The following is a 27,796-nucleotide window of genomic DNA, read 5'->3' on the forward strand; positions in this document are numbered from 1 at the left end:
GTATCCTTCAGCTAAAAATTACTGGTTTGTTGTAGTAAATAAGTGTTTTCAACAAGGATACCATTTGGTGCAAGACAAGAAGTCAGAAACATGACAGACTGCCAGAAAACTAGTGTTGCTGAAAAGCCAAAGGGCAATCCCTTGTTCTTTGCTGACACTCTAAATCTGCCAGATGTCATTTACCAGGTGACAAAATGAACAAGGGATGAAACAACTGTGGAAAGATTCTTGTGCTGCCAGAGAGTCTTGCAGCTCTCTGTACAACCCACTATTAGGACTTAAAATTGGAATTACCACTGGCTAAATAAGTGTGTGTTTATTACATATATATACACATGAAAATATGTATGTCTACACAAATATACACATATATAAAGCTTTTCTTTAAATCTTTACACACACACATATATATATATATACACACACATCTATAAATATATAAAGCACAATGCTCTTCGTGTTAACTGGAGTTACAACTTACAGTATTATAAACTGAGTATGCTGACAGGACGTGGAAGAGTGCCTGTTGCCTGGGGAGAAAGAAGGATATTAAAAGACCTGAGCATGAGGTCTCCAGCTTCATGAACACACCAGTACATACACACAGAGAGCAAAGATTCTGAAAACACCCAACCAGCTGGTACTTAATGCTTTTGCAAGGAGCAGGGCTCACAGAACCAGAAAGCTTGTTCCTTGAAGACTGGGTAGGGCAGCCAGGTGTGACTTACCCCAGTGACAAAGTCACTTCAAACCTCTACAACCCAATCTGTCGTGAAGACCCCATCCCTCCCAGATCCTGATGGGCCCACCCCCCCATCATCCCAAACCAAGCCTTCTGCAACTGTGAGCCTTGGGGGACAAGGCACTGCAACAGGCTGTTGCTTGGCTCAAGAACTGGGGCTGAGCCTGCTCCAGTGTGGACCTCTCTGAAGAAAGAATCAGCAGCCCAGCACCTATGGGTCACACTATGTGGTGATGATTTGAGGAGAAGGCAAAGATGGCTTTGCTCTGAGCCAGGAGACTGCTGGCTGCTGATCCAGCTCATCCCTCACAAATGCACTGGCAGGACTGCCCATATAAGCCACAGAAGCCTTCCATACTCACTTCACTCCGTAGCGCTCCCGGAACATGATGTGGTTTCGGAAGGTGCGGTTAACATCCAAATCTATCTGCTTGATTTCCGATGAAAAACTCTTGGCTTGTTCTTTCATTTGCTGGAAGGGAGAGGGGCAGACGAGAGGCAGGAATCAGACACCATCTCAGCCTGTACCTCTCTCCAGCAGGAAGAAGGCAGGATTCCTGCAGCAGGAGTGGCAGCCTGGGAGCTGCACAGTGCTATCCAGAGCAGGGGACACTGCTGTCCTGCAGTGAGCAATGAACTGCAGCCTGGAGGTGAGCCCCTGAGCCCTTGTCTGTGCTGCTGGCCCAGAGAGAAGGGGATGACCCCACACTCACATCCTAAGACAGAAGTAGCTGCCAACCCAGCCTTCGAGCCTTCGCCCATCTTCCAATGCAGATACTGAGTTTTAAGAATCTAAAACCTTTACAATTCAATTCCACTCTCATTTATTTTGATTTCTTTGCCTGGCTGGCTGTCATAAAGCATTGAGAGCTCCGTTGATCCTTAAGGAACCAATACACAGATGTACACAGCACTATCAGCTTTTCAGAAGCTCAATCATAATAAAGCCCAGACTGTTATGACAGACTCTGTGATCTCCAACTACTACTTTCCCTGAAGAAGAGAGTCATCTTTAGTTTAAGGAGTTTCCACCAGAAGAACAGTCCTGGAATATTCTCTTGGGCTGGTACAAATTTTAAGAAACTGGCAGAGTCTAGAACAGAAGCTAAACTCAAAGCTAAGAATCGCCATGTTCCCCCCAGGCTGGCTAATCATTTAAAGCAGCATCACACAGAAAAGGGATTTAAGTCCACTGCAAAAGAATGGAAATTCAAATGAAAGTCTAAGACCACCTCATCCAATTGTGCCTTCAGAGCCCCAAGATGAAGACGTTCCATGGACAAATCTCATGGCAGTCCCATCTGCAACCCACTGTTCAGCTCTGTACTGCAGGCAAGGACCACTATGCTATAGCTAAGCATCTCATCTCACAGCCTTTAGATACCACCAGTGATCATGCCCTCTTCCTTTAATGTCTCCAGGGTTAACTGCAGGAAGAAAATACATTTTGTGACTGTCTTCAGGCACACTGAGATTCCCCAGCAGATTGGAGGCAGCAGAGATGAGCAGCAGGCCCAACTTGCCTTGAGTCCAGGGTCAGGACCCCTCCTGGCTCACAGAGGAGACAGAAAATAGAACATCTGCACAGATACTTATCATCTGCTCCAGCAGCTGCCATCCAATGAATGCTTATCAGCCTGACACTAGGTGCCTCCAGGCTGCTGTTGACCTCCCAAGGGGGCCACATCAGCTCTGGTGAACAGCAGAAGGTCATTAGCACCCACATGTGTCAAGCACAGGCAACACTTTGGATGATCACAGCATCTTGGGAATATTAACTTCAACCTTGAAAGCAGCTGTATGGAGAAGCAATAGTAAAGGGGGTATTTTGAATTATTGCCTACACAGGACAAGTGAGGATAAAGTGGTGATGGAATGAAGATCTGATGAACAACATAATTTCCCTGCTGTAAATAGTGAGGTCTCTGTATTCTATGGCTCCTTGCCCTCTATAAAGCAGACAGACTACCTGAGAGAATATGACTATTCATGTGCACTGGGTCACTTCAGTTCAAATTTTCCTGCTAAAGGCCCTCTTGTTTTCCCTGCCAGAACAACACAGAAATTTCCCAAAGTAAATACCTTACTTTGGGTATTTTTAGATCATTGCACATGAATGGCAGGTAGGTCACACAGGACTTTGTCAACTCCATGCACCCAGGAGGCTTTACTAATTGTGCAGACATTAAAAAAGAAACACAAGATGGGTTATTCTCCTTTTTTCCCTAATGTAAATAACCTGGGGCTCCACAGATGCTCTGTTGAGCTCATTAGTGCTGTGAGTCCTGCAAGCTGGTGGCAGAGCAGAGGCTAGAAAGCTGAAAGTCCCATCCCAAAGACCTTGTACAAAGCAGTGGGTAAAAGCCAGACTGCCTCTGTCCTGCCCCATGGCCAAAATGTTTCTCCTGCTGCCTTCTCAAGCTCCCCTCAAGCCCTCTGTCTGCAGCTAATAAACTCCAGGGAGGCAGAGCATCACACCTACATGAAAAGCAAGTGTGGAATGTCCCATGGTAGCCTTCAGGCTTTTGTGCTATGGGTTATACCCCAGGGAGAAATGGGGTGGCCTTGGAACCAGTTCCTTCAGGACACAAGTCTGAGGCTGAGGCTTAGTCCCTTCTTGAAAGCAAAACCCCTCATCCAGGACCTGCACTGAGCCTCTCCTGGAGGAAATTAGGGGAGAGCTAATTACTGGTGGCAGGCAGCACCAAAGAAGAGGTAGATTAAGATGATCTTGTAGAGGGTTTGCATCCAGCAAAGCCTATTAGCCCTGAAGCTCCTGTTTATCACAGACCCCTCTGGAGCACAGATAACTCCTTGTGACTTTCATTTGTTTGGATTGCTTCCCTGCCTGTGTAACACAGCTTTGAGGGAAGGAGCACAATTTTAATCTGCATGCTGGGAGAGCCTCCTTATCTGTGCTTACTGTGGTGAGCCCAGCCTGCCTTCCCCCAGCCCCTGTGTGTACCTCCATCCCTGTGACACCTCTCCAGCAACATCCACGCTTGGCTAACTATAATGAGTGTTAGCATCACCCTGCTTAATAGGCAGGGAATTTTAGAAACACCTGTTGGAAGCAGCTTCCAACCTCCTCCCTCTAAAAAATAATTGTCTCCACAACACCTTGATCCTCACCCTGGTACATGATGCAAAATAAATCATAACATAGGCTTGGAAAGTAAGTTAATTATCCACCCAGGGCTTCCATACTCTGCCTATGGAAAGTTTCCCCTCACTCTTCCCTGCATCTTTCTCTAAAGAAGCAGTAACACTGACAGCAGCTTTGCTCCCAACTTCCAGCAGAATAAATGGAAGCAGCATATTCTAGAAAGCAGCCAACTAACATGCTAGAAGAACCCAGCTTAATATAAACCCACGGACAAAGAGCTGAAACCCTTTGCATTTTCGGTCCTCATCAAACCAGCTTCATCAACTGATCTAACCTCCCTATCATCCTTCTCCTGCTGTCTTTGCCAGGTAGAGCCCATACCTCATATTTTCCTTCATTCTCCTTCTTCATCTTCTCAACATCCAGCAGAAGTGACCAGACCTGCCCTCTCACCTGAAGCGGGATCCCTTTGTACACACGCCGGCACATCTGCAGAGAGGAAAACAAGTGCAAGGTTAGCTGGGTTCTGCTGGTGGCAAACACATTTTCTCCATGGTTTGCTGCTGCAGATAATCAGCCATCTGAGCAGACACCCCAGGCAATCACTTGCTCTCCCTGTGCTGGCACAGAGAGGGCATCTCTGATCTGATGGATGAGCCGAGTACTTGCATCCATCAAAGACAACTGTTACTCAGTCAAAATCATAGAACAGTTTGGTTGAAAGGGACCTTACAGATCATCTAGTTCCAGCACCCTTGCCAAGCACAGGGACACTTTTCACTACACCATACGGCTCCTAATCCCATCCAGCCTGAACCCTGAACATTTCCAGGGATGGGGCATTGACAGCTTCTCTGGACAACCTGTGCCAGTGCCTCACCACCCTCACAGTAAAGAATTTCTTCCTTACATGTAATCTAAACCTGCCCTCTTTTAGTTTAAAACTGTAGCCTCTTGTCCTATAACTATCTGCCTGTGTAAAAAGTCATTCTCCCTTGTTTTTACAAGCCCCCTTTAAGTACTGGAAGACCACAATGAGGTCTCCTCAGAGTTTTCTCTTCTTCAGGCTGAACAACTCAACCTGTCTTCATAGGAGAGAAGTCTTCGTTCACTTCATCTTACAGATGCTTCCTCCCTTTTTCTTGTAATAAAGCTCCCATTAAACTTCAATGGAAAACAGAAAAGAAAAAAAAGCTTTTTTTTTTCATTGCTGACTACTTCCATTAAAAGAAAAAGCTTCATAAGAAAGAAAAATCTCCTTTTCTGAATACTTTCCTTCCTTTCATTCATCCCACCTGTCAAATGCCTTGCAGCTGCACAACAAAACCCACAGGAGCACTCCTCCAGATTCCTGAGGAATCTTGGGTAGACTGAAGGACTGTGGCACATGCCCAAGCTCCAGCCATGGAGGGTATTTATGGTGCCTTATGGTGCTCCCTCAGAACCAGGCAATTCCTTGGGAGGGGACAGAGGTGCCAGATTTCCAGACATGAGAATGAGCTTGGAGCTGAGAAGGGCAGTGCCTGATCAGGCAATCAACTGGAGCTACTGTCACTGCCTGGTACAAATGCCAACCACCTTCAAAATCCCTCTTCTTTTTCTAGGGTGTTCTGCTTCATGCAATTCAGGCTGATATAAGAGAAGAACTGCAATCCCCAGGGAAGCACAAGATCATAGCAGAAGGTTTTCTGGATGTGGGCCTGCCACATTACCATTGCCACACCCAGCTGAACACCTGCTTCTCTTGCCTTTCCTTTCAGACCCACCTCGCACCACTAGCTCTTTTATTTCCAACCTGACTTTTGAAGCTCAGCCTCTCACAAGGACATTAAGACCTTAACCATGGCACTGTCCTGGCTCATAGCCTCCATGAACACAAACTGACACTCATCATTTCCTTACTGTCTTCATGGCAGCATTGTGTCTACTGAGGGCAAAACCCAGGAATGGTGGTCCTTGTCACAAAGACTTACAAGACCAGGAGGTAAGACAGGAGTTGGGCTTCAAGCAGAGAGGCTAGGGCACAGCAAAGAACTAACACCACTATCCCAGTCAAAAAAAGTATGTAAAATAACTGTAGTCTGTAGGACCAGGAGAACCAGATGCTTATGAGAATGCTTTTCCACTCCATTACAATAAATATTTCAGTATTTCTGCTGACAGAGAAAGTGTCTACAACATATCCTGATCCTGAAAGTATAATGGAAATTCAACATTTAAAACGCCATCCTCAGAACTCCCCAAATGCTTGCTCTGCTCCAAGCATTGCTTAGCACCAGCTGTGAAGGTCCAGTGCATAGCCAGGATGAAATCCTGCAGAAATCCTTTACCAGATCCTGCCCTTCCCTCTGTAAAATAAAAGCTGCCCTCCAAAAGCAACCTCACCAGCAAGACATGCCCATGGAAAGCCACCATCCTGTTCAACTGCATGCTGCATTTCAAGTGGGACATCACTAATTCACCATCTGCACACCCAAAGGCTCACATAAGGAGGTGCTCTAAGGACAGCAAACCTTCATACCATGTGGGGCAGATTCATCCCCATTTCCCTAGAGTCATTAAATCAGGATGAAAGAAGTGCAATGCACCAAGAGACACAAAGCAACAGGATTAGATGAACCACATCCCCAAAATGGTAGGTGCACACAAAAGCCTGGCTCCTGCAAGCACTCATGCCTTTATAGAGCAAAAGCTGAGGCAGAATCAAGAAACCAGAATATGTACCAATTCTGACAAGAACACTAATTCTGAAAAGATTACTTATTTCCAGTGGATTACAAGAGACTGACTGACAGCTGCCAAGGCATATGATGATACTCAGGTCCATGGGAAGGAAATAATTTTGTTTTGAATTTCCAGAGCTGGTATTGTTGTACTTTAATGAGTGCAACCCTCAGTGGCATATAGAAATGTCTCTAATGATTTTCTTTGCACAAGTACTAAAGGAACAGGGAGGTACAAAACATGCTGAGATGGAACTGAAATGAAATGCCTTCCTTTTATTTACCCAAAGGCTTTCCTCCTCCCACCACCTCCAGACACGAAAGTGATAAAACCTCAGAGCTGTGAGTCACCCAGAAAAAAATGAGCAACTTTTCTTCATCATGAAACTTGAAGGAAAACAGGGAAGTTACCATACAAACAGTATTTATGATGGGATGAAAAGACAGAGGGGTAAGGCAGCATGTGATGATAGTCAAAAACAACCCTCAAGGTCACTCTCTTTTAAACCACTCAGCCCTTACAGATGGGAAGAGAGCACCTGGATCATGTCCCATGCAGGCTTGACAGACCAACGCATAGGCAAGAATAACAAACACCATTCTCCTTCAAAAAAGGAGGTGCTGGTGGTCAAAGCAATGGTTTGAGACACTGTAGAAAGGCTGTGTCAGCCAAGGACTGAAACCACAGTGTCTAAAACTTGCTCCAGATTTTGCCACAGGATCATCTTCCCTCTCTGGGCCTTAACATACAAAGCTCATGGCACATCATCACCCCATCCCTATCTCTCCCCTGCCCACATATTTTCTCTGAGGTAGATGGGATGGGGAAGACTATGGAAGTACAGACTTGAGCTCCATTCTCCTGCACCAGCAATCTCCTCTGAGAAGTACCCAACCAATTGTTCCAGCTCTTGAATACGAGGGATGGAGTCACTGCCCTTTAAAGACAGAACATGTTTTTGAAGTAGTAAAGACAGTGAAATTAAAAAGGATTTGGGAGAGGTGGGTTGGTTTTTGAAGCAGAATATACCCACTGCAGTTCACCTTCACACTTTGGAGTCTGTCACTGTTAACTTCTCAGCCATGTGCATGGATCACCAGGAAAAGACTGCAGGAGCAATGCCCAAATTTTGGGTATCCATGGCAATATCTCAAACACCCTAAAGTGTTGGAGACATATGCTGGATATATACAAGAGCTTGAAAGGGATATCGCCTTCCTCAATTCCTTTAGGACTCAAAGAGTGATCCTTCCAAAGAGAAAGTACTTCTTCACATCCTCTACCAGTGATGTACCAGAGGAACTGAGCTGTGCAAATCCTCACCTGGAGTGGAAGATTTCCTTTGAGTACCACAAAACCTGCTGACTGATGATGTGGCCATGCAGGATGCTTGGCAGTCTGGACATCAGCACACGTGGCTTTCTTTCCATAAGGTTTATGATTGCTCCCAACTCAGCTGTTGTGCCTGCAGCTGGAGCTTATGCAGCTATTCCTGACGGGGTACCAGCAAAGCAGGGGCAAAGTGAAATCCTAAAGCTGGTGGGCCATGGGCAGGCATTTATAGTTATTGCCCAGGCTACCTTTGGAGGAGAGGAAAATGCTACCTGCCTTTCCAAAATGGGAAAAAAAAAAAAAAAAAGAAAGCAAAGCCACCCTGCAACTCCCAGACAGAACCCCCTTTCCTTCCCATGGCATTTGAGGCAGGAGATCTGACTTCAGCCAGCCCTGGCATGACAAGTGTCTGCTGGCTGTCCCTGGCATTAGCAGACAGTTCGCTCCTGGGGGGTTGTGTCAGTCCATACAGATCCCCGATTCATCCTAAACCGCTTTGCTGGCATGCACTGGATTAAGTGCTCTGCACTCCCATGACCTTAGCAGAGGCAAGGCTTCCCCCCTGCACAAAGGCAGGCTTTGCCTAAAAACCAGACATCTATGACCAAAGACATCCCTCTCTAAAGGTCCCATCCCACATAGCCAGCAGCAAGATGCAGCTTGGAAATGATGCAGAGGTCATATCCTCCTGCTATGACTGATGCTTCTGGCTGAAATCCATTTCAGGGCTATGATGAATAAATTATCCTGCTGTTGCAGCACACACAGCACAGCCTTTTTTAATCAGCAAAACTGTGCTGCCTGAACTGTGTAGATTCTTACAAGGCACCAGCCATTTCCTAACCTTCCCAAGCAAAGTCAGGCTGGTGTTTAAACTTGGGTTCAAATCAGCAGTGAAGAGGAGACAGACCTGAGCCTCCCTGTGCTGACCCCTGAATAACACAGTTTAGCACTTTGCAGGTTTGACATACCTTAACTCTGCAAAACAATGTCATCCTTTCATGGACTCCTTTATTTTTGTACCCTTTCCCTTGTGGAAATTCAGCCAAAAAAGAACACCATTGCATCATTCTAATTCCACCCATATGAGGAATTGTGCTGAGTGTCACTCTTTGCTGATCTTGAAATTAAATCAGATTGTTACAAAATGTGTCTAGAACAGAGACGGAGACAGATCTAAGGCAATGATGAGCACAGGGAGCCCCAGGGCATTACTTTAATTAAGATAATCCTATTTGTTGCTCATCCTGAAACAGGTTATGCCAGAAATTATTTCAGTTCCTAGCCAGGCCATTCTAGTCAAGGAACTGTAAAAGGTCCCACTATTTTTTTTCAGCCTTATTTCCAATAATCTGTGACAATCACAAGACCCAGAGTGCCATCAGCAGCATGCAAGGATGCACACAGGCTGCAGGTGGGAGAACAAAAAGCCAAACCTGCTGCTCTCTGGCAGTGGCTCATGCCAAGGGTCTGAAAAAGCTGCTTCTTGCCCACTGACAGGTGGCTGCTTTGGGGTCAATGCCTTGGATGGATACACAACCTCACTCCTCCTGCTGACATTTCACAACACAGAAGATGAGACAACAACCTAAGCCTCAATCAGATACTAAAATGATGTACAACACAAATGCTTGCTTGCTAAGTCCCTCTTCATCAAGCACTAGATATGATCAGACGTCTGCCAGCTCCAGCACATGAACAGGGACTGAAAAGGTTGGCCCTTAAGTCCAGGAAGTCTCAGTCTGGAAAATAAGATGGGTTTCTACATCATTCAAGCAGAATCAAAGTCAGGGCAACTTCCCTGTGAAACTGCTTGTGGTTCCTGCAACAAGATTTTTTTCCCCTCTAATAAAGCACAGGATATCAAAATTAACATCAAACAGAAGGTTCTTGTTTTCAAGAAGAGGATTTTTTTCAAAGATGACACCTTAGTCATTGTTAAAATAACACAGAGTGGCTGTCTTGTGACATTTGAGTTTTATCATGTCAGCCAAGTGGTGAAAACAAACTTGAAGGAAACATGCAATGCAGATGTGGCAGCCTGAGTGCCCAGAGAAGGAACAAAACCAACGCACTCTGCTTTAGAAAAATCAGATCAAGGGCTTGTCACATTTACTTTAGCTAGAAGAAAAGACATAGCCTCTGACATGACTGTGATCCCAGCATAAGGTCCTTGAAATGCCACAGTTGAACTGCATCCAGCTGTGGCAGCAGGAATATCTGAGTAGCTTCCATGCTCCTGACACAAGAGCATGGGGTTTCACATCTAGGTGTAGGATACAACCTCATTTTACTTTTTTTATTAAAAGAAGACACACTTCTTTTGTGCTTCTCAGTGTCTTTGCATTTAATGGTGTGTGGCTGCTACAGACCTTACAGCCTGCACTTGCCTTGGTGCCAGGCAACGGGTGTTAGGCTGGACAGGACTGAAACCAAAGCTCCTTTCTACTCCCCAGGGTCACCAGACTGTTCCTTCCCCGCTTGGGGCCAAGCACTGCTTCTCTCTTTGCTGGGAGAGGGGATGGCCATTTCCGGTGTCCCAGCACGGGACAATGCCACCTCTGTGTCCAAGAGTCATCGACCATTTACAGGCTGTTATTCATAACATCCTTTATTCTACTACAAGAGCTTTCTCATTTTCTGACCCAAAGACCCTCAAAACCCACTTGTCAGTCTGACCCTTTGCCAGCCAGCAGATCTGAGTGATATCAGCTACAGTGTGCTCAACACCCCAATAATTATCAAGAGAAATCCAAAACAGACAGCAATCAGAGACTGCTGCTGCTCTCCCCATCACCATGCCAGATCCTGCCTGTCCTCACCATTTGACCCAGGAAAGCCAAGGTGTGCTAAAACCACTCATCATTACCCACCCCAAACACCCTCCAGGACCTGAAGGAATTCCCTGTACCCTGCTGGAATTTGGTGGTTTACCCACAAGGTCACTAAGCAATTAGTGCTAACTTCTAATTAGAAAGAACCAAGTCACAGGAGAGCCTCTGATTTTGCCCGTGGAGCAGCACTGATTAACAAAGTAATTAGAACCACCCTGAAGTGAACAGAAGGATTATAAAACCCCAAGCCCACCTCCACCCCATCCCTGCTGTCATTAAGATGATTTTGTTTCTGGTTTTGGTGGTTTTTTTTTTTTTTTTTGAAGAGTGAGACTAGAGCTGGTCTTTGGCTGGCTGAACAGGACATGACTCCTGGACAGCTGAGCAAGGAGGATGCTCTGCTCAATGTTGTCCCTACAGCTATGCAAATATTCTTCAGGTATTTCTTTCTACTTAGCCTTTTTAACCAAGTTCAAATTTCTCCCAAGGACTCCCAACAGGAGCTAGAAGCAGTCCAGCCAAACACCCCATTCCTGCTAAACACGAAGGCTTCAGAGGCCATGGCAACAAGGCAATGCCAGGCTTCACCCCTCTCCTGTGCAGAATGCTGCAAGCAGAGCAGGTCAGACACAACACTCCTCTCCTCACCCAGCAAGGGTCTTGTCGTTAGGTTCAAAGAGTTTTTTGTTTCAAGAGGTTTGTAAGAGGAACATAAAACAGATACTATTTATTAAAAACAATTCAGTTTTGAAGTAGTGTTTGGGGCAGAGTTCATTTTAACACCAAAGCAAGACATAATGTTGGTGTCTCCATCCTTGATTTCCACAGACAGGTGTACACAATATGAAATCTAAGTGGCTTCTCACAGGCACAGCTAGGAGCAAAATACAAAATCTAAGCATTGTTCTAAACAAATAATTCTTCCTCCAGGGAGAATTACAAGGAACATCAACTAGGCTGTATCAGTCACATCTCCCATATCATTTCCAGGAGGTGGAAACACAGAAGCAAGTGCTGGTGTGCACTGCTCTCACAGGGCAGGGAGCCAGCTGGGCACACGAGCATCCTTGCTGTGCTCCTGCTTGCACAGCTGCAAGTGCAAAAATGGCAGCAGCACTTAGGAAAACCTTTTTAAAGCCATGTAAGTCAGAACAGGACCTTTACCTTGACTGGTAACCCAGAAATTTCTAGGAAAGCTTTAAAATATTAAAGATAGCAAGTAGAATCAGGCAATGTTCCAGAGATCTCTGGTTTTTCTGTCGAGACTTTTTGAAAGCCTGACTCATCACACCCACCTTTCCAGACATACACTCTTTTCCTCCTTACCTTGTCACTGTTTCTGTATTTGCCCCACTTCTTCAGCATCTTAAGCCACTTGTCCACGCGTTCTATTTCCTGCTGTTTTTGCTGGTGCAAGGGAGAAGAAAAGACAAATTTAAGAAAAAAAAGCCCCAGGAGATGCCTCTTGAAAACACAAAACTTCATCCTCTTAGGTTTAAACTTCTGTGCAAAGACCTCACATCAGGGATGGGAATAATCCACAGGTGCGTGCAGAAACTGGTAATTTCAGCACTTGGTAATTAAAAGCAGCATTGGTGAAAATGACAAGACACACAGGCTTAACGTAGAGAAAGCATTCCCAGGAGTATTCCCTGACAATAAAAATCTTTGCAGGTCCAGATAGACTCAAATCCTATCACTGTATCAGATCAGAAGAAATGTGATTCAGTCCCATTTAGCAGGGTTCTACCAGAGGACATGCTCACATCTCAGGGGAGATGAGGATGGAAGTGATGGTTACCTACAACTTCCACCATCTTCTCTTGCACATGCAGTCCCCTTTACAAGCCACAGCTGCTGAGCACTGTGCCAAAGCAGAGGGAAAAGCCCAATATTGCTTTAAGAGGTGGTTTTTCAGTGCCATGTGGAGGAGGAAAGTTGTCTGACCCAAGCAAAATAAAAGCTCCAACTGCTGGTCATTGTGCAGAGTCCCCACCTCTGGGCGAGCAGCAGTGACCAGTGGGTGCTGGCTGCCTGCTTTGCTCTTACTTGCTCATTTGTTTCCTCAAAAAACATTCCCTCCCCAGCAGGTGTGAAAAGGATGCCACATCCATGATGACAGAGCTGGCAGCTCTCACCTTCTCCTCCAAGGCGGTGCGGGTTGGCAGCTCCTGCTCGCTGGAAAAGCAAGGGATCACTGGTTACTCCACAGGCAAGAAAGGGTGCAGGGGAGCACAGGGTGCTGCAGCTCATGGACCACCTCAGACACTTGAGGGGGTATGTCCTGGGGACTTTGTGCCCTTCCTACAGCTGTCCCCAGTATGAAAGAGGCAGGGGAAGCATCATCCAAAATCCCATCATCCAGCAGGAGCGTTAGGGGGTAATCGAGCACTGGACATAACTAGAAATCCTGGGCATATATCTCCTCTTCAATACACACATGATCAGCAATTTAAAGGGTGGGGAAGCAGAATTTCTAGACAGCAATTGATTAAAACCTCCCTCCTACACACAGAACACCTACTATTGTAACTTCTGTTAAGCATCAGAATAAAAATAGTTATTTTTAAGCATTTTTCCCAGGCACAGGGTATGTAATTCATGTGTGCCTTGGTTAGGATGCCTGATTTCTAAAGGAAAGGTTTCCTAAGGGAACCAAAGATGATCAGATATCTTTTCTGGTCTCTTCCTATACCTCCCTGAATCATCAGGTGCAAACACAAGGGTCTCTACCTCTGTGGCACACATAGAGGCACAGGAACACCAGCCTGCACCTTCTAATGCCAGGCTTGTGGTAGGAAGCCATTTCTGAGCTTGTCTTGCAGCAGATGCAAAGCATCAGGGTCTGCACATGCACAGTTGAAGACGGAGGCCCATTTAGACTTTCCTCCTGCATTTGGGATTGATCAAGCCAAGCCACAGAGCAGCTTATGGGAGAGATGCTGGGCCAGTCATGTTCAGTGCAGAAGGATGGTCCACACACACACACAGAGGTCACAGAGGAAAGGAGAGGGCAGGAGCACTTACTGCAGGAATCCAAACCGGTCTGTAACTTTGTAGAGTGTGAAATCGGCATCTTCCCAGTGGTCAATCTGAGCTCCGTCCTGTCTGCCCTGAAAGCAGAAAGGACACCTGTGAGCTGGTCCCAGCATCAGGAATGCCCTAGTGCCTGCATCCTGCACCCAAAGCCTGTAGACTACATCCCCCTCTCCTGAATGATAAAAGGCACAGAACCAGGAGAGCAAAACCTGCACTAAAGAGCCAAATTCAAGGCAGAGAAAAATGCCGAGTTCAGCCTATCCAGCATTCCACGTGTGCCTCTGCTAGAGGCTGGGAAAAGCTGTACATCAGATAAAACAGTGTTGTTGGGCATAAGCCATCCTGGTGTTATGGGAGCACCAGAAGCTCAGCACCTTTCAGTATCTATGCTGAGCACACATGGGACCCTCAGTAAACTCCAGGAATGTAGTAAGAGGGGATGTATAGGAAGGGAGAGCTGGCATGAAGCCTAATGGCATGAGGGTTACTGGGGCGATGCCTGCAGAGAGGCAAAAGTTCTTATTTGATGCATTCCTAATTGATTAAACAGCTTCAGCCCCAGTCAGCATGCTGGGGAGGGGCACGAGGTGGTACCTTCTCATACTTGGCGACGATTTCTGCTTTTTCCTGGGCTATTAAAGACTCTATATCCTTCTTCATATCAGAAGCTGTAAAAAAAAAAGCAGGAGGGAGGGGAAAGGAGATAAGTAAATGTGTACACAGCATGAGAAATATTTTAGGAAAGTGCTAATACAAAAATCGTTTGCTGACAATTTTAGCTTCCAGCCATATCCCACAGCTAAAATTAGGCTGAGGTTGCACAGCGCTGTTCAGAGTTTGTGGAGCTTGCCTGCACACAGCAGGACTGCCAGCTCCCTGCTCCCTGCACTGGGACAGCCCAGCCCGAGCAAGGGGGGCTTGCCTTTGTTCCCAGGCACACACATGGCAGTGTGAAAGACATGGCTTTTTAATGGAGACACGCAAGGCAGCCACGGAGCGCTGGCCCAGCACAGCACAGGCGCCAGCCAGGCGCTGCTTGGCACAGCACCCACGTGGATGACAGCAAACCACTGGCTCTGGATGGAAGCCAGGAGATGCTCTGTAGGGGCATCCAGAGGCAGATTTAACTTCAAAGAAGAAATTGAAAAAAGTTTTTGCCTACTGATGTGTGCATGAGTGTTGTAGTGCATTTTCGTATTTTGTAATACTTTGAAGTAGCTTTGTTTTGTATCCCCATATTTTTCCCAAATGGTTTATCCCAGACTGTACTCCCCTCCCTTTACCTGTGTTATCCCTCTCCTGGGATGAGATCATCCCCAAACCCCCACCCTGGCTCTCTGTCAATCACTCAGCATCCCATCCCCTCCATCTAGAAGCTTTGGTCCAGGTCGTCGAGTGATTAGCCAGAGGCCAGGGGTCAGCCCCCCAAGCCTTGCCCCATACGCTGTCCTATATGTCTATCCCCCAGCATCCATCCCTTAGGGTCACTCATTGGTTGGTAAAATGTTATCTACTTTTGGTTTCCACCTCCCTTTAAATGTGACCTTGGCACAGCTCCCGGGGCTCTCGGCAGGAGGCCCCTGAGGTGCAGGAGCTCCTTTGGGATCCTAATAAAACCTTGGATTAACCCCTGCTGAGAGTGGGCCCTTTTCTCTTCTACCAATGTCTCTGGTGTCTCTTGTGCTGCAAAGGCGCCCAGCCCAGGTGCCCTCAGCACCCTCGGGGCACACACAGAGAGTGTCTCCCCCCAGCCCAGGTGCCCTCAGCACCCTCGGGGCACACACAGACAGTGTCTCCCTGCCAGCCCAGGTGCCCTCAGCACCCTCGGGGCACACACAGAGAGTGTCTCCCTGCTGTCAGCCCAGGTGCCCTCAGCACCCTCGGGGCACACACAGAGTGTCTCCCTGCTGTCAGCCCAGGTGCCCTCAGCACCCTCGGGGCACACACAGAGAGTGTCTCCCTGCTGTCGGCCGTGTCGGGCTGCCCCCAGGTGTCTGCCGACTCGGGACTGGCCCAGGGCTCCTGAGAGGCTCGCAGAGGGACCGAGACACATGAGACAAGTGAATTGGCCTCTAGATGATTACCTTCTGTATAGAACTCCAAAAGAAAACAACACAGCAGCAAGATGCCCCCACCTATGCTGAGAAGGACCAGTCTTGGTCTAAGCAAGACCCAGTCCAGGTCCCTGGGGTGTGTGCCCACTGCTCTGCTTCATCCCATACACATACCTATGAGCAAGGTAAGTTCCCACATCAAACACAACTTGAGTGTCATCCTGTGCAAGCCCAAAGAAGCATCCTCCCTGTCAAGCCATAACTAGTTCCTCAATCACCAAAGGTGGAACTAACTCACCAAGGAGAAAATGTAGGCAGACAAAACCCCCAGGGAAGGGGGTTATATAATCAGGGCTCTTTCATGACCTGCTATCAGACAGCAGCACAGGCATGGCACCACTTCACACTCATCCATTCAGACACTGGAAAAATGCAACTTCTTCAAATTCATACCAGGATTGGGTGTATTTTTCCCTCTTACTGACTCCACAATCAAAACAGAGCAAGGACAGAAATATTAAAGTGTGTTTTGTTCTTTTATTTTTCCAAGCTGCAGCTCCTACTTCAAATGTGAACTTTGATCAGTACATTTTAATCACAGCTTAATTTTCCAATGTAGCAAGGTCTGAGTAACTGTCTCACCATGTCACCTAATACTATTGCATCTCCTGCTTCTCACAATTCCTGTGAAACTTATAAGCAATTTCACTCCCCCAATTCTGACTTTGTTGCTGTTGTTGTTTTGGGGCCAAAAAATTCCAATGATGTCTTTTACATGCTGCTAAAAATACTAATATTCTGCAGGCTACAGGGGAAAAATAAACTGTATGTCAGATTAAATGGGCAATTTTTCAAGACACTTTTAAAGTGAAAACTATTCTGAACATCTCTGACCACACTCTAAGAGAATAACAAAGGAAGAACAGCTTGGTACCACGGGAGGATTTACACAGCAAGAACATATATATTTTGGCATTCACCTCTGCAAAAGCCTCTCTGCAGCCAGAAACACCAGACTTTTGCAAAGGAGCCAGTTTTTAATCTCATCCCTGGAATATGCATATTTATTTTCTCTTTCTATAAAACTGCAAAAGACCAAATTTAGGAAAAAACTTGAAAGCAGAGAAAATGCTTGATGGCAGTGGGAAGGCTGGAGATGGCAAGAGGCTTCAGCAGCCTTGGGGTGTGACCACAGTGCTGCTGCTCGGGAGAGCATAGACGGCGCTGCGCTCAACAAGGCGCTTGTCAAAGTACTCTGGAGAGGGAACACAACATAGCTCAGCTCTCTACCAGCAGATATTGAAGAGGGTATTTTTATTATTTAATTCTGCATGTGCTCAAACTCCAGAGTAGTTTTGACATCATGATGTTATACAGCCTTTGCTTGAGGGAAATGACACCTTGTGTACATGGAAATTACTGAGATTTATTTTCTGAAGGATTTGATGAAACACATAATTTTTTTACTTGATGTAAACAGGCCTCCTATAAAAAGGAACAGGTTGTACTGTACCTGCCATGCTTCTTCATATACCTACAATGACTGCATACTTTCTTTTTTTAATATACCACTCAAATTACTTTCTCAACCCTGCCACCCAATTTTCTCCTGAGAGTACTGTATTTTCTTAGCAAAGAGGTTTTTTTTTTCCTATGACAAACACACAAGATGAAGCTGCTATGAACAGGAATAATACGAAAATGTGAACTGTGCAACAATGGTATTAGATAATTAACTAGGATTTAAGCAACAGAAAGCCCTGAACCATGCACATTTAAATTTAGCCCCAAAACAAAGTTATGAACTAGCTCCTTTTAAAAAGAATGAGTTGAAAACATCCACAATCTGTCCTCTCACACTAACACTTGCAGCTTCCAGTCTAGGATTTAAGGAAGTAAAAATTATTACCAACTACAGTAAGCCTAAAAAATGCTTAATGAAAATGCACATTACTGCCAACCCACATTCAACATTATCTAGCTATCAACAAACCTGAAATAAAATACCCAATTTTTGAATGAAAGCAACTTTCCCTGAATTAATTCACCAGCTGGAATCTCAAGTATTGGCAGCAAGAAGAAGTATCTGCATCAAAAATCTTAGACTTCATGTTAAAATTGTTCACCATCAATCAGATTTACTGTTATACCCTTCCCACAAGCCCCGTATTTATTCTGTCAGAGCTGCCAAGCTCCCATTGCCCCACATGGGATAGCACCTGCCAGGACCAGCCTGGCTGGGACAGGGGAACCTCTGTCCACCAGCCACCAGCCCAGCTCTGCAGCCCTGCTCACTGCCCAGGAGAATTAAGCATTTCCCATGGCCCAGCAGCTGTGCTACTTGTGACACAGCCCAGGACACACACACATCCCCTGTCACCCCCAGCCACAACACCATGTCTCACACTTATCAATTCATCAGCAATCACCCTGCCAGTGCTTGACAGATGGGCTTTTGAAATGAAAATATCAGCAAAATCTCTTCTTAGCAAACACAGCATAGCAACATGTTCTCAGTCTCAGCCTGGATTTGAGGATATTCTGGAACCCAGATTTTAAATCTTTTGTACTGTAGAACAGTATCTACTCAAGCCATTTGAGATTAAGACTACATGTTTGTAGTTGGTTTCTATTTGGTGGAAGGTCACTGAAAAAGCAGAAATGGGTTTAGGTGAATATGTGCTCTCATTCTGACTGGGTCCACTTAACTTTAAATAGAGATTGCTGCTAGGAGAAGAAAAAAAGGCAAGTTATGACACACCGTACTTCACTACCACTCTGGCCTCTATCAGAGTGAAACTGCTGCTGTGGAATAAGGTAAAAAAGGTTACTTACTACACTGCTGAAACACAACAAGTCACCGTTCCTGTTTCATGTTCTATTTTAAAAGCACATTTAAACATAGCATTTTATGTCTTTAGCCATCTATGGTACCAGCCTTGCTTTAGGGGAACAGTTTTAAAGGAAAAGCATATACATCTATGCAAGTGAAAATGCTTATTCATCTGCTAAGAGGCAAAAGCCTGTAACAAGGTACACCTGCAGTCTGCACCACCTCCCAGCAGAGCACTTTGAAAGCTACAACTCACTTGTAAAGCTTCTACTAGTTGTAACAGTGACTCACACACTGGCACGCCCTGGAATAAACCTGGCCATGCAGTGAAAGCAACTAAAGCAAGCTGTGAGAAGTTGAGTAAGCCCCATCCGGGCTTTTTAAGTGCATGAAACAGGCACCTTGACACACTTCAAACCACACAGGCAAAGGGCTTGAAGCAACCTGCCCATCCTGGCTGCCTGGTAGAACGTGGGGGGACAGTCAGCAGCTGCAAGCCAAGAGAAGCTGTCATCAGAGGCTCTTTTCCCACATGCTCAAAGCCTTTCAGAAGCAAAGCCACAGCATTACACCACTGCACACACCTACCATGCACAGCCAAAGCAAGCATGGCTTTGTGACTGCTCCACCACAGCCTGAGGAAACCCAGGAGGGGCTGTGGGCTCTTACAGGTGGGCACGGGCATACCTGGCTGTGTGCCCATGAGGTGACAAGCCAAGGAGGAAGTGATGGCCATGTGCTCCTGACTACAGGCAGAGCTTTTGCTTTGTGAGAACCAGCCCCATGCAGAAGTCAACCTGCTCCTGAGGCCGTGGTGCAAGACAGGCCAGCATCCCCATCTCCAGTGTTGCAGCTGCTGCAGCATTTTTTTACTAGACCCCTAAATTTGTACTCCAAAATGGACAACACATTCAGTGCACTTGCATCAAGGACTTCTGTTGACCCCCCTGTGCAGATTCTCTCTCGTTAACAAACCCAGACTGCAAACATTCCGGCCAGCACCAGCTTCAAAACACTTCACTGGACTGTGCATCCCCAACCTTAGCTCAATTCCGGCACACAATTACATCCCTGCTACCAGAAAGGAAATCAAGACCTGCACTCACAAAGTGAATTACAGCTTCAGGAATGAAATTACTATCCAGCAGGATGAACCAAGATACAGGAGATCCTGTTTGCATATTTATTTCCTTGACTACGACCCAGGAGAACACAAGCAAGCTTTTTTGTTTGTTTGTTTTAAGAGCATAAGGAGCACTAAGCCAGCTGAATTGCAGGAAGGTTTGTTTTAACTGTCTTGGGGTCTTTGAAAATGACTGCCCATAGATCACTTTAGATGAATCACAGATGTGCTACAGAAAATTCAAATGATCTCCTGTCCTAGTAAACTTGCATTGTATCTGAAACTGCACAGGATGCTGCGCTGGATAAAACCAGAGTCACCTCCCTCAGCAGAGGTAGTGGGAACACCAAAAGAGAACCTCCACCTCCACTGCAACTCACTTTGATGCCACCAGCAATTACCCCAACAAACCAGAGCATCCAGCATCATTGTAGATGAGATCCTGCTGATTTACTAGCACGTGTAACCACTGTATATGACAGCTCTCAGTGCGATTCTCATTTGCTCCAGAGCCAGTTTATGAGCTTGGAGAAGACAGGATGAAAACGTAACCCAGCTCCAAGCAATGTGCCCTTACCTGAGCCTTGTATCAGGTGCCAAGATTCATCAGTTCAGCTGGAGTTGTCCACTCCCCCGAAGGCATCTACCTGGCAGGAGCCAGTGGTCTCTGCTGCAGGGTGGTGAGGGCCCCCAGTTGCCAGAGCCCACCGGTCAAAAGCCTTTCGGCTCACCCCCACGGCCCCAGCTTCACGTGGCTGATCTCCTCCACCTTCGTCCTCTGCTGGTGGCTGGGAGAAGAGGCAAGGCAGGAGGCAATCCACACTCTCTTGTCCCCCAGCCTCACTGCAAAGGAAATAAGAAGTTGATGAGTTTTCCAGTTCTGGGACAGCAAAGGCACCATCCTTTACCAACACAGGGGTCTTTGAACACAGAGGAAAGGAAGATTCCTTTGGAGCTGGTGGGGAAGGAATAGGCTGTAACTACAGGGCATACAATGGCAGAAAGTAAACTGCACTTGTGTACATTGCAAAAAAACCCTGCTGTGGTTTTTCTTGCCATTTTCCGCCCTGGTTAGGTCGCAGGGTTTCCTGTGAAGGTCTGAGAGCCCAACACACCTTTTTACCAGCAGGCACGTGGCACTGGTAGCTCAGCAGGCAGAAGATGCCCCCTACCCAAGCCAGAGGCACAGTATTACATTCTACTCCATCTAATCTAAGATTATGTTGCCCCCAAGAAGGGCTGCAATGGAGGGTTCAGGCCATTCCTTCAGGACTTGGGTCAGGTTAAGACCAAGACACATCACTGACTTGCATGGTAGAAGAGCTGGCACCAGCTGTGCCACCTGAGCCACCCTCCAGCACTGGCAGTTCTCCTTGATACATCCAAACAGCTACACAGTCCAAAGGACAGCAGAGCCCAACACAGAGCTATCACTTACAAAAACCAACTTTTTAGTTCTCACCTTCAGCAACTCAGAGAAGCAACACGCTAATTCACAAGTGTGAAATCAAGACAGCATCCCAACATAGGACACTCTGCTTGAAATCAGCAAGCACTGGGCAGAGGAAGAACAGCTCACTTCTGCCATGAGCCACCACTTTAATAACACCACCTCACTTCCAATCCCCCTCACAAACACCAGCAAATGGACTTTTCCACACAATCCTGAGCTGTCCTGTGCTGAATTTCCCTGTTGTCACCTTTCCAGCACTCAGACACAATGACTTGGAGGCCTTAAAGTGCAGAAGGCCTCACATCCTTTCAGGCCACCATTATAATCAAGCAACCCATTACACAGATTATACTTTATATATGTTATCACCTAGTAGGTTATAATGTGTCATACACATTCAAAGCAGATTACACACATTTGCCTCTATTCTCCCAGTTTGCACCAAGCTTTTACAGTACAATTGCAAGCTGTGGTGACAAGAATTTGCTGCTAGACTACAGAAATATCAAAAAACCCAAATGAATTAGCCAAGTCTGCTAGTTATAGAAATAACTAAAAAGCCATGTAAGCCTGCAACTATATGCTACCCACCCCCTCAACATGAGCAGCACTACCAATAAATAAAACCTCTCTTAACCCTCTCCCCACCATCCCTCTTCCTTTGCTCCCAGTACTTACACCCCGCTCTCATTCTCACACACGTTTTTGGTGCCTTGGCGCTCTTCTCCCCAAGGATGGAGCTGGGAGGAGATAAACTGGAGGGCTGATAAAGAGCTTTGGTCTCCTCCCTGCTTATGCTCAGTAAGCCCAGCCTTGGTGCTTCTGCACAGCTCAGCTGTTGCAAAGTCAGAAGATGCAGCTTTAGACTAAACCCTCTGAACAGAGCAGTGAGTCTATAAGCAATTCTTTGTCAGCTTCTATTTTTAGACCTCACAGGGAATAAAAGAGCACCTAAACATTTTTTAAACTCTTTTTCATGTAAGCTCATCTTCTAGAGACAACAATAGCCAAAAAAATAAAATCCAGACAAAGGACTGCACAAAAATCAAAGATGCGTGAGTTATTTTTAAAAGCATCATTATTTAAATGATTTTTCATTTGAAAAAAATAAGCAGACTGAAGAACGCAAAGGTCCACACGCTTCTTTTGGGAATTGAAGAATTGAAGATTAATTTTCTCTCTGCATTCCCTCCATTTTTTATTCCAGTGTCTATAAAAAGGGAAAAAAAGAAAAAGCCAGAGGGAAAAAAAAAAAAAATAAATCTCTTTTTCGGGTGATGCACTGACCTGGAAGGGAACTATATCAACACAGAGCTTAGTAACAGGCTTCTTCTGTTTGCTTAAGACTGGAAAAGCAGTTTGCATTTCTTTAACCATAAACTAAAGAAAGCTACAATGATGGTCATTCTCCACTTGGACATGCATTCCTCTTAAAACACTGTATTTTATTCTTTATGGTACATGTAGCTACACTACATGACACGCTACTCTTCCCTTGTCATTCTTGCCTTCAGCTATACTTGGCAATTTTGGGTAAGCTAAAGGCTCCTTTTGCTATTTAAAACTCTCCCTGGTTCTGGCATGGCAGGGCACAGTCAGCTCGAGGCCACCTACCCCCAACATGTGCCCAAAGCAGCAGGGTGAGGACACGTGTCCTGGCTGATACCCAGGATGTCACCCTGGGCACTGTGGAGTTAGTGATGTTCCCTAGCCAAAACCAAAGGAACAAGGATGCAAACATAATATACCATGCTGCCAGCACCCTGTTCTCTCTTTGGCACAGACATGCAGCATCTTTTTTTAAACACATACAAGGAAATAACAAATGTACCATTATATAAAGTTGCTGGTACAGCAGCCAATGAAATAAAAAAGTAGGAAGTTAAAACTCCACTAACAAGATGCAGCTTGTCTGTGAAAAACTTGTCCAAAATAATTATTGAGGCAAATTACTTGTATGCTGCAGATACATGAGTTGAAGTGAGACCTATGCTGATTCTGTGTGTCTTACCCTGCTTTCCAGAGCCTCTGGCTTCACCTCTTTTTCAGGAGAGAGGGATCTTCAGCCATTAGCCTGACCCCAACTAATGCCCAGCCCCTAGGAGCCACCCTCATTCCTTCAATCACTTAAATGAGTTTAATCAGCTCACACTGCCTCCAAATACAGAACCCTTGCAGGAAATTATTTGTCTTTGGCAGCCTCTGCAGAGAACACTCCCTGACCATTTTACTGGCAGTATCCTGGACTTACATTACCTTCAAACAGCATCTCCAGATGCTAATGCACAAGCTTTTGTTAACTTGTTCTCTTCAATCAAAGTCCCATGCAAGCAAATCCAGTAACAGAAAACTTGAGGGAAACAACAAGTATTTGATCCAACACCGGAAAGTTCTGAGAAAACGTCTCCCAAAGCTTTTTTTAACAGCCCTGGAACTATATGCAGGACAGCATTAGAATACATTATTTTTTAAGTTCCATGAAAGGAATCTTTTTAATCACAACATAACTTTTCTGTTTCTTTCTGCTTGTTGTTAACTCCCTAAAATCACCCCAACTTAAGAAATACAGGAATTTTTTTTTGGTGCATGTGTGTGCAAACACAACATTTTATTAAAAATCATAGAATCATAAAATGGTGTGGGTTGGAAGGGACCCTGGAGATCGTTTAATTCCCAATCCCCATGCTAAGGACGGGGTGCCATTCACTAGACCAGGTTGCTTAGGGCCCCATCTGGCCTGGCCTTGAACACTTCAGGGATAGGGCATCCACAAACTTTCTGGGCAACCTGTTTCAGTGCCTCACCATCCCCTGAGTAAGGAATTTCTTCCTAACATTTAATCTCTCTTCTTTTAGCTAGAAATCATTCCCCTTGTCCTATCCATATGTGCCTGTGTAAAAAGTCACTCTCCCTCTTTATTTCTAAGCCCTCTTTCAGTATTAGAAGGTCCCCTAAGGTATCCCTGAAACCTTCTCTTTTCTGGGCTCTCTACCTGTTCTCATAGAAAAGGTACTCCAGCCCTCTGATCATCTCTGTGCCCTTCTCTGTACCTACTCTAACAGGTCCATGACTTTTTCATGCTGACAACTCCAGAGCTGGACATAGCACTCCAGGTAGGGTCTCATGAGGGCAGAGTAGAGCAGGAGAACCCCCTCCCTCATCCTGCTTTGGGTGCAGCCCAGGGTGCTTTGGCTTTCTGGTCTATGAGCATACACTGCTAGCTCATGAAGAGCCAGCTCCAAGACAGAATCCTCAGGGATATCACTTGTCACTGGCCTCCACCTGGACATAGAGCCACTGACCACAACTCTCTGACTACTTCCAGCTAGCCAATTTCTTTTCTACCCAGCAGTCCACCCTTCAAATCCCCATCACTCCACTTTAGAGATGAGGGTGTCATCTGAGATCAAGTCAAAGGCCTTACAGATCTCTAGGTAGATGACACCAGTTGGTCTTCTTCCCTTGTTGAGTGTTGCAGTCAACTCCACCAGAGAATGCCACCAGGTTGGTCAGGCACAATGTGCCCATAGTGAAGCTGTGCTGGCTGTGAGACCACCTCCTCATTTTTGCACATGCTTGAGCACTGCCTCCATGAGGATCTGCTCCATGATCTTCCTAGGCACAGAGGTGAGGCTCACTGATCTGTAACCAGGGTCCCCCTTTCTACCCTTCTTAAAAACAGATGTGATGCTTCCTTTGTTCCAGTCATCAGGGACTCCATCTGACCACTGCAAATTTTCAAACGTGATGGAAAATGACTTGCCAACCACATCACCCAGTTCCCTCAGAATCCTGGAATGCATCCCATCAGGCCCCATAGACTTGTGCTTATTCAGTTTCACCAGATGGTCTTGAATGTGGCTCTTTGCTTAATTGGGAGGGACTTCACTCCCCCAGCTCCCACCTGAGAGACATGGAAAGCCTGACTACCAATGAAGAATGAAGCAAAGAAATTGCTAAGTACATAAGCCTGATCCAGATCTGTTATTATCAGTTTTCCCTCCTCATAGTCGCTGTCTTCCCTTTGAGGGAATTGGCCAGACAAGAATTCCTCCCCTCTTTTCTTATCGGAAAACATGTTCATAAAATCCAACCATAGGTAAAGAGGTAATGCAGAGATAATACTTTAGCTTATGAAACAGCAAGGGCCATGTAGGATACCCTGTTAAAAGCACCTTTCCAGATTAGGAGTTAATATGAAAATAACTCAAGGATTCTTGTGATTTTGAACAGTGTTGAAATCAATATCTGTCCCATTTGGTCATGGCTTCAAAACACATCTCACAATTGGTGTGTATTTGGCTGTTAGCATTTTACTGTGGTTGATATAAAACTGAACCTGCCACAGACAGACACTGCTTTCCAGACAGGAAAAATTAAATGGTACCAACGTTTTGGAGCAAGCCATATTATTTCACTAGCAGTTTCTGTATTTAAGTTATAAGTACAATGAAATGATGCCCAGGGTGGAAGAACACCAGGTGGGTTGGTGCTGGATGCCTGCCACTGTGGAGCCCAGGATCCAAGGGGATGTACAACTGAGGGAGCCAGGTGACACGGACAGACATCAAACCAGATGCCACCTTTCCATTTCTAGGTTTTCAGAGGCATTCAGCACCTTTGATCAAACATGCTTGAGAATGCAACACAAAGAACTTCAGAAAAGCCCGAGCTCAGAACCACAGTGGATCTATTACCAACATTTACTTTTTTGCATGTCCCCAGCACTTCTGCTGTGAATAATGGAGATAAAAGCAAGTCAGAGGGGACCAGAGCAGGCTTAAGTCTATCGACAGAAATACTTGAGAAAAGTTTTTCCAGTGAAAGCCAGAGCTTGCATGAAGGGAGTAACAGTCTGAATGGAAGAACTAAAAAACTCACAAAACCTTTTCTTGAATGAGATAAAAAGCAGAGGGGAAAGTTTAAAAAAAGCAGAAGGAGAAGTTTAAGTACATGAGAGCTTGTGGCCATTATATAAAGACAAGCATTTGGTATGATGGAGGCCCATGCAAGGCTGTCCAGAAAAACAGCAGCAGATGCTGCTCTCTCCAGGAAACAAACAAATACAACTCAAGTATCACCTGCAATTCAAGTATCACCTGCAGCTCTACTTAGCTGAAAACATGCTCAGCTGAAGAAAAAAAAAAAAAAGGTACTTTGAACTTCAAAGTGCATTTACCTTAAAAATGCTTTAACATTTACCCCACAAAGCAATAACTGGACATTTCACTTTAAACAGTTCATTTATACACACGAAAACTCAGTTGCCTGCTACAAAAGGCATTTGCAAGCAGGATGATGATTTCCTCAGCAGCCTGGGAAATGAATCTTCCTGTTCCAAGATCAAAACCTGGGAGACCACAATGCATCCTACTAAAGGGCAGCTGGACTCTGCACTTTGCAAGAAAGCTTGGAAAAGGGAAATTACAAATAAATAAGCATCTAAGGGCACTGAAGTGCCCTTTGATAAGAAAGAAACTTTTTTTCCCTAATATAAAAAATGGGTCCAACACTAAGTATAAAATGCCTACTTGAGTTAGAACATGCCTGCAGGCCTTCAGATAAGACTTCAAATCTAATATTGCATGGGAGCTTCTGCCTTTTTATTAAACAAAGTATCAAGTTCTTCAGCAGGAAGGATCCTTCCAGAGAACAGAGATCAGAGCTGGTTCACACTTTATCATCACTGTCAGTTGAGTACAGGGGCCTCCCTTTAATTTAAAGTGCAGTTGCTTCAATCTTGACCTGGCTGAATACAAATTAAGGACTCCATCTCCCTGTTTCCCAGTTCACATGAAAGCTTGGACCTAGATTTTCATCTTGGCCACAGACCTTCCTTTAGCATCTGCTTCACACAGATGCACTGCTGCAGCAAACAAAAGTCATGCCTTTCCCACTCACTTTAAGCAGCCCTTCCTCAAGGATATCTCCCCTGCTAGAGAAATCTGCGCACTAAATCTCTTTTCCAGCAGTAAAGCCTGTGCTGTGTTATAGCTACTACATGTTTCTCCCACTTCCTTCCATTGACAGCAAACAAAAGCTTGTTGCTCACTGTTATCAGAAAATATTTGCTTTCCCAGATTATTTCTGCCTCCCCTTGTTTCAGCAGGGTTTTAGTAGAGTAACAGCTCACTCCCAACAAAAAGCAGCAGGGGGTGATTTGAGACAGAGGCCCTTCGGAGCCCACCCAGTAAATCCAGCCCAGACTGGGGACAGCCGATGCTGCCCTTCCCAGCTCCATCCAGCACCTCCTCCATCCCCTTACAGGTCCTGTGGAGAAGATGATGTTCCAGCAGCATGGCCTGAAGGAGATGGGGCCCTTTTTGCACCACTTCGAGTGGCTGCCCCTGTTCTCCAGCTACAAACCATCCCCAGAAGACACTGTGCCCATCCCGAGTATCTGCTGTACTCTAAATATGCTCCTTTGAGAACCTGCTCTTCTCACCACACACTGCACTTCCTTCCTGCCAGATCCCTTATCACCCTGTTTCATCCCCAAACGACACAGATGAAGCTTCCACTTTTGCTGGTGCTGCTCCTTTATTCAGTAACCAAA

General features: G+C 45.7%; 1 protein-coding gene across 3 annotated transcripts in view; it reads right to left on the reverse strand.

Moving 5' to 3' along the window:
- The window catches only part of LOC118687938 (USP6 N-terminal-like protein), a 76,722-nt gene that overhangs the window by 10,839 nt on the left and 38,087 nt on the right, over positions 1-27,796 (reverse strand). For 2 of the 3 annotated variants that reach the window (XM_036385153.2, XM_036385155.2), the window contains 8 exons: positions 20,365-20,630; positions 14,372-14,445; positions 13,766-13,851; positions 12,877-12,916; positions 12,065-12,145; positions 4,230-4,337; positions 1,105-1,214; positions 482-530 (listed from right to left, as the gene is read on the reverse strand). In XM_036385153.2, coding sequence (XP_036241046.1) covers positions 482-530; positions 1,105-1,214; positions 4,230-4,337; positions 12,065-12,145; positions 12,877-12,916; positions 13,766-13,851; positions 14,372-14,437 — 540 coding nt within the window. In that variant the 5' untranslated portion in view covers positions 14,438-14,445; positions 20,365-20,630. Of the gene's footprint in view, positions 1-481; positions 531-1,104; positions 1,215-4,229; positions 4,338-12,064; positions 12,146-12,876; positions 12,917-13,765; positions 13,852-14,371; positions 14,446-20,364; positions 20,631-21,918; positions 21,939-27,796 lie in introns of those variants that run through there. The other variant, XM_036385154.2, reaches the window with a different exon arrangement.

Source organism: Molothrus ater, chromosome 6, assembly GCF_012460135.2.
Source record: "Molothrus ater isolate BHLD 08-10-18 breed brown headed cowbird chromosome 6, BPBGC_Mater_1.1, whole genome shotgun sequence".
Classification (NCBI taxonomy): Eukaryota; Metazoa; Chordata; class Aves; order Passeriformes; family Icteridae; genus Molothrus; species Molothrus ater.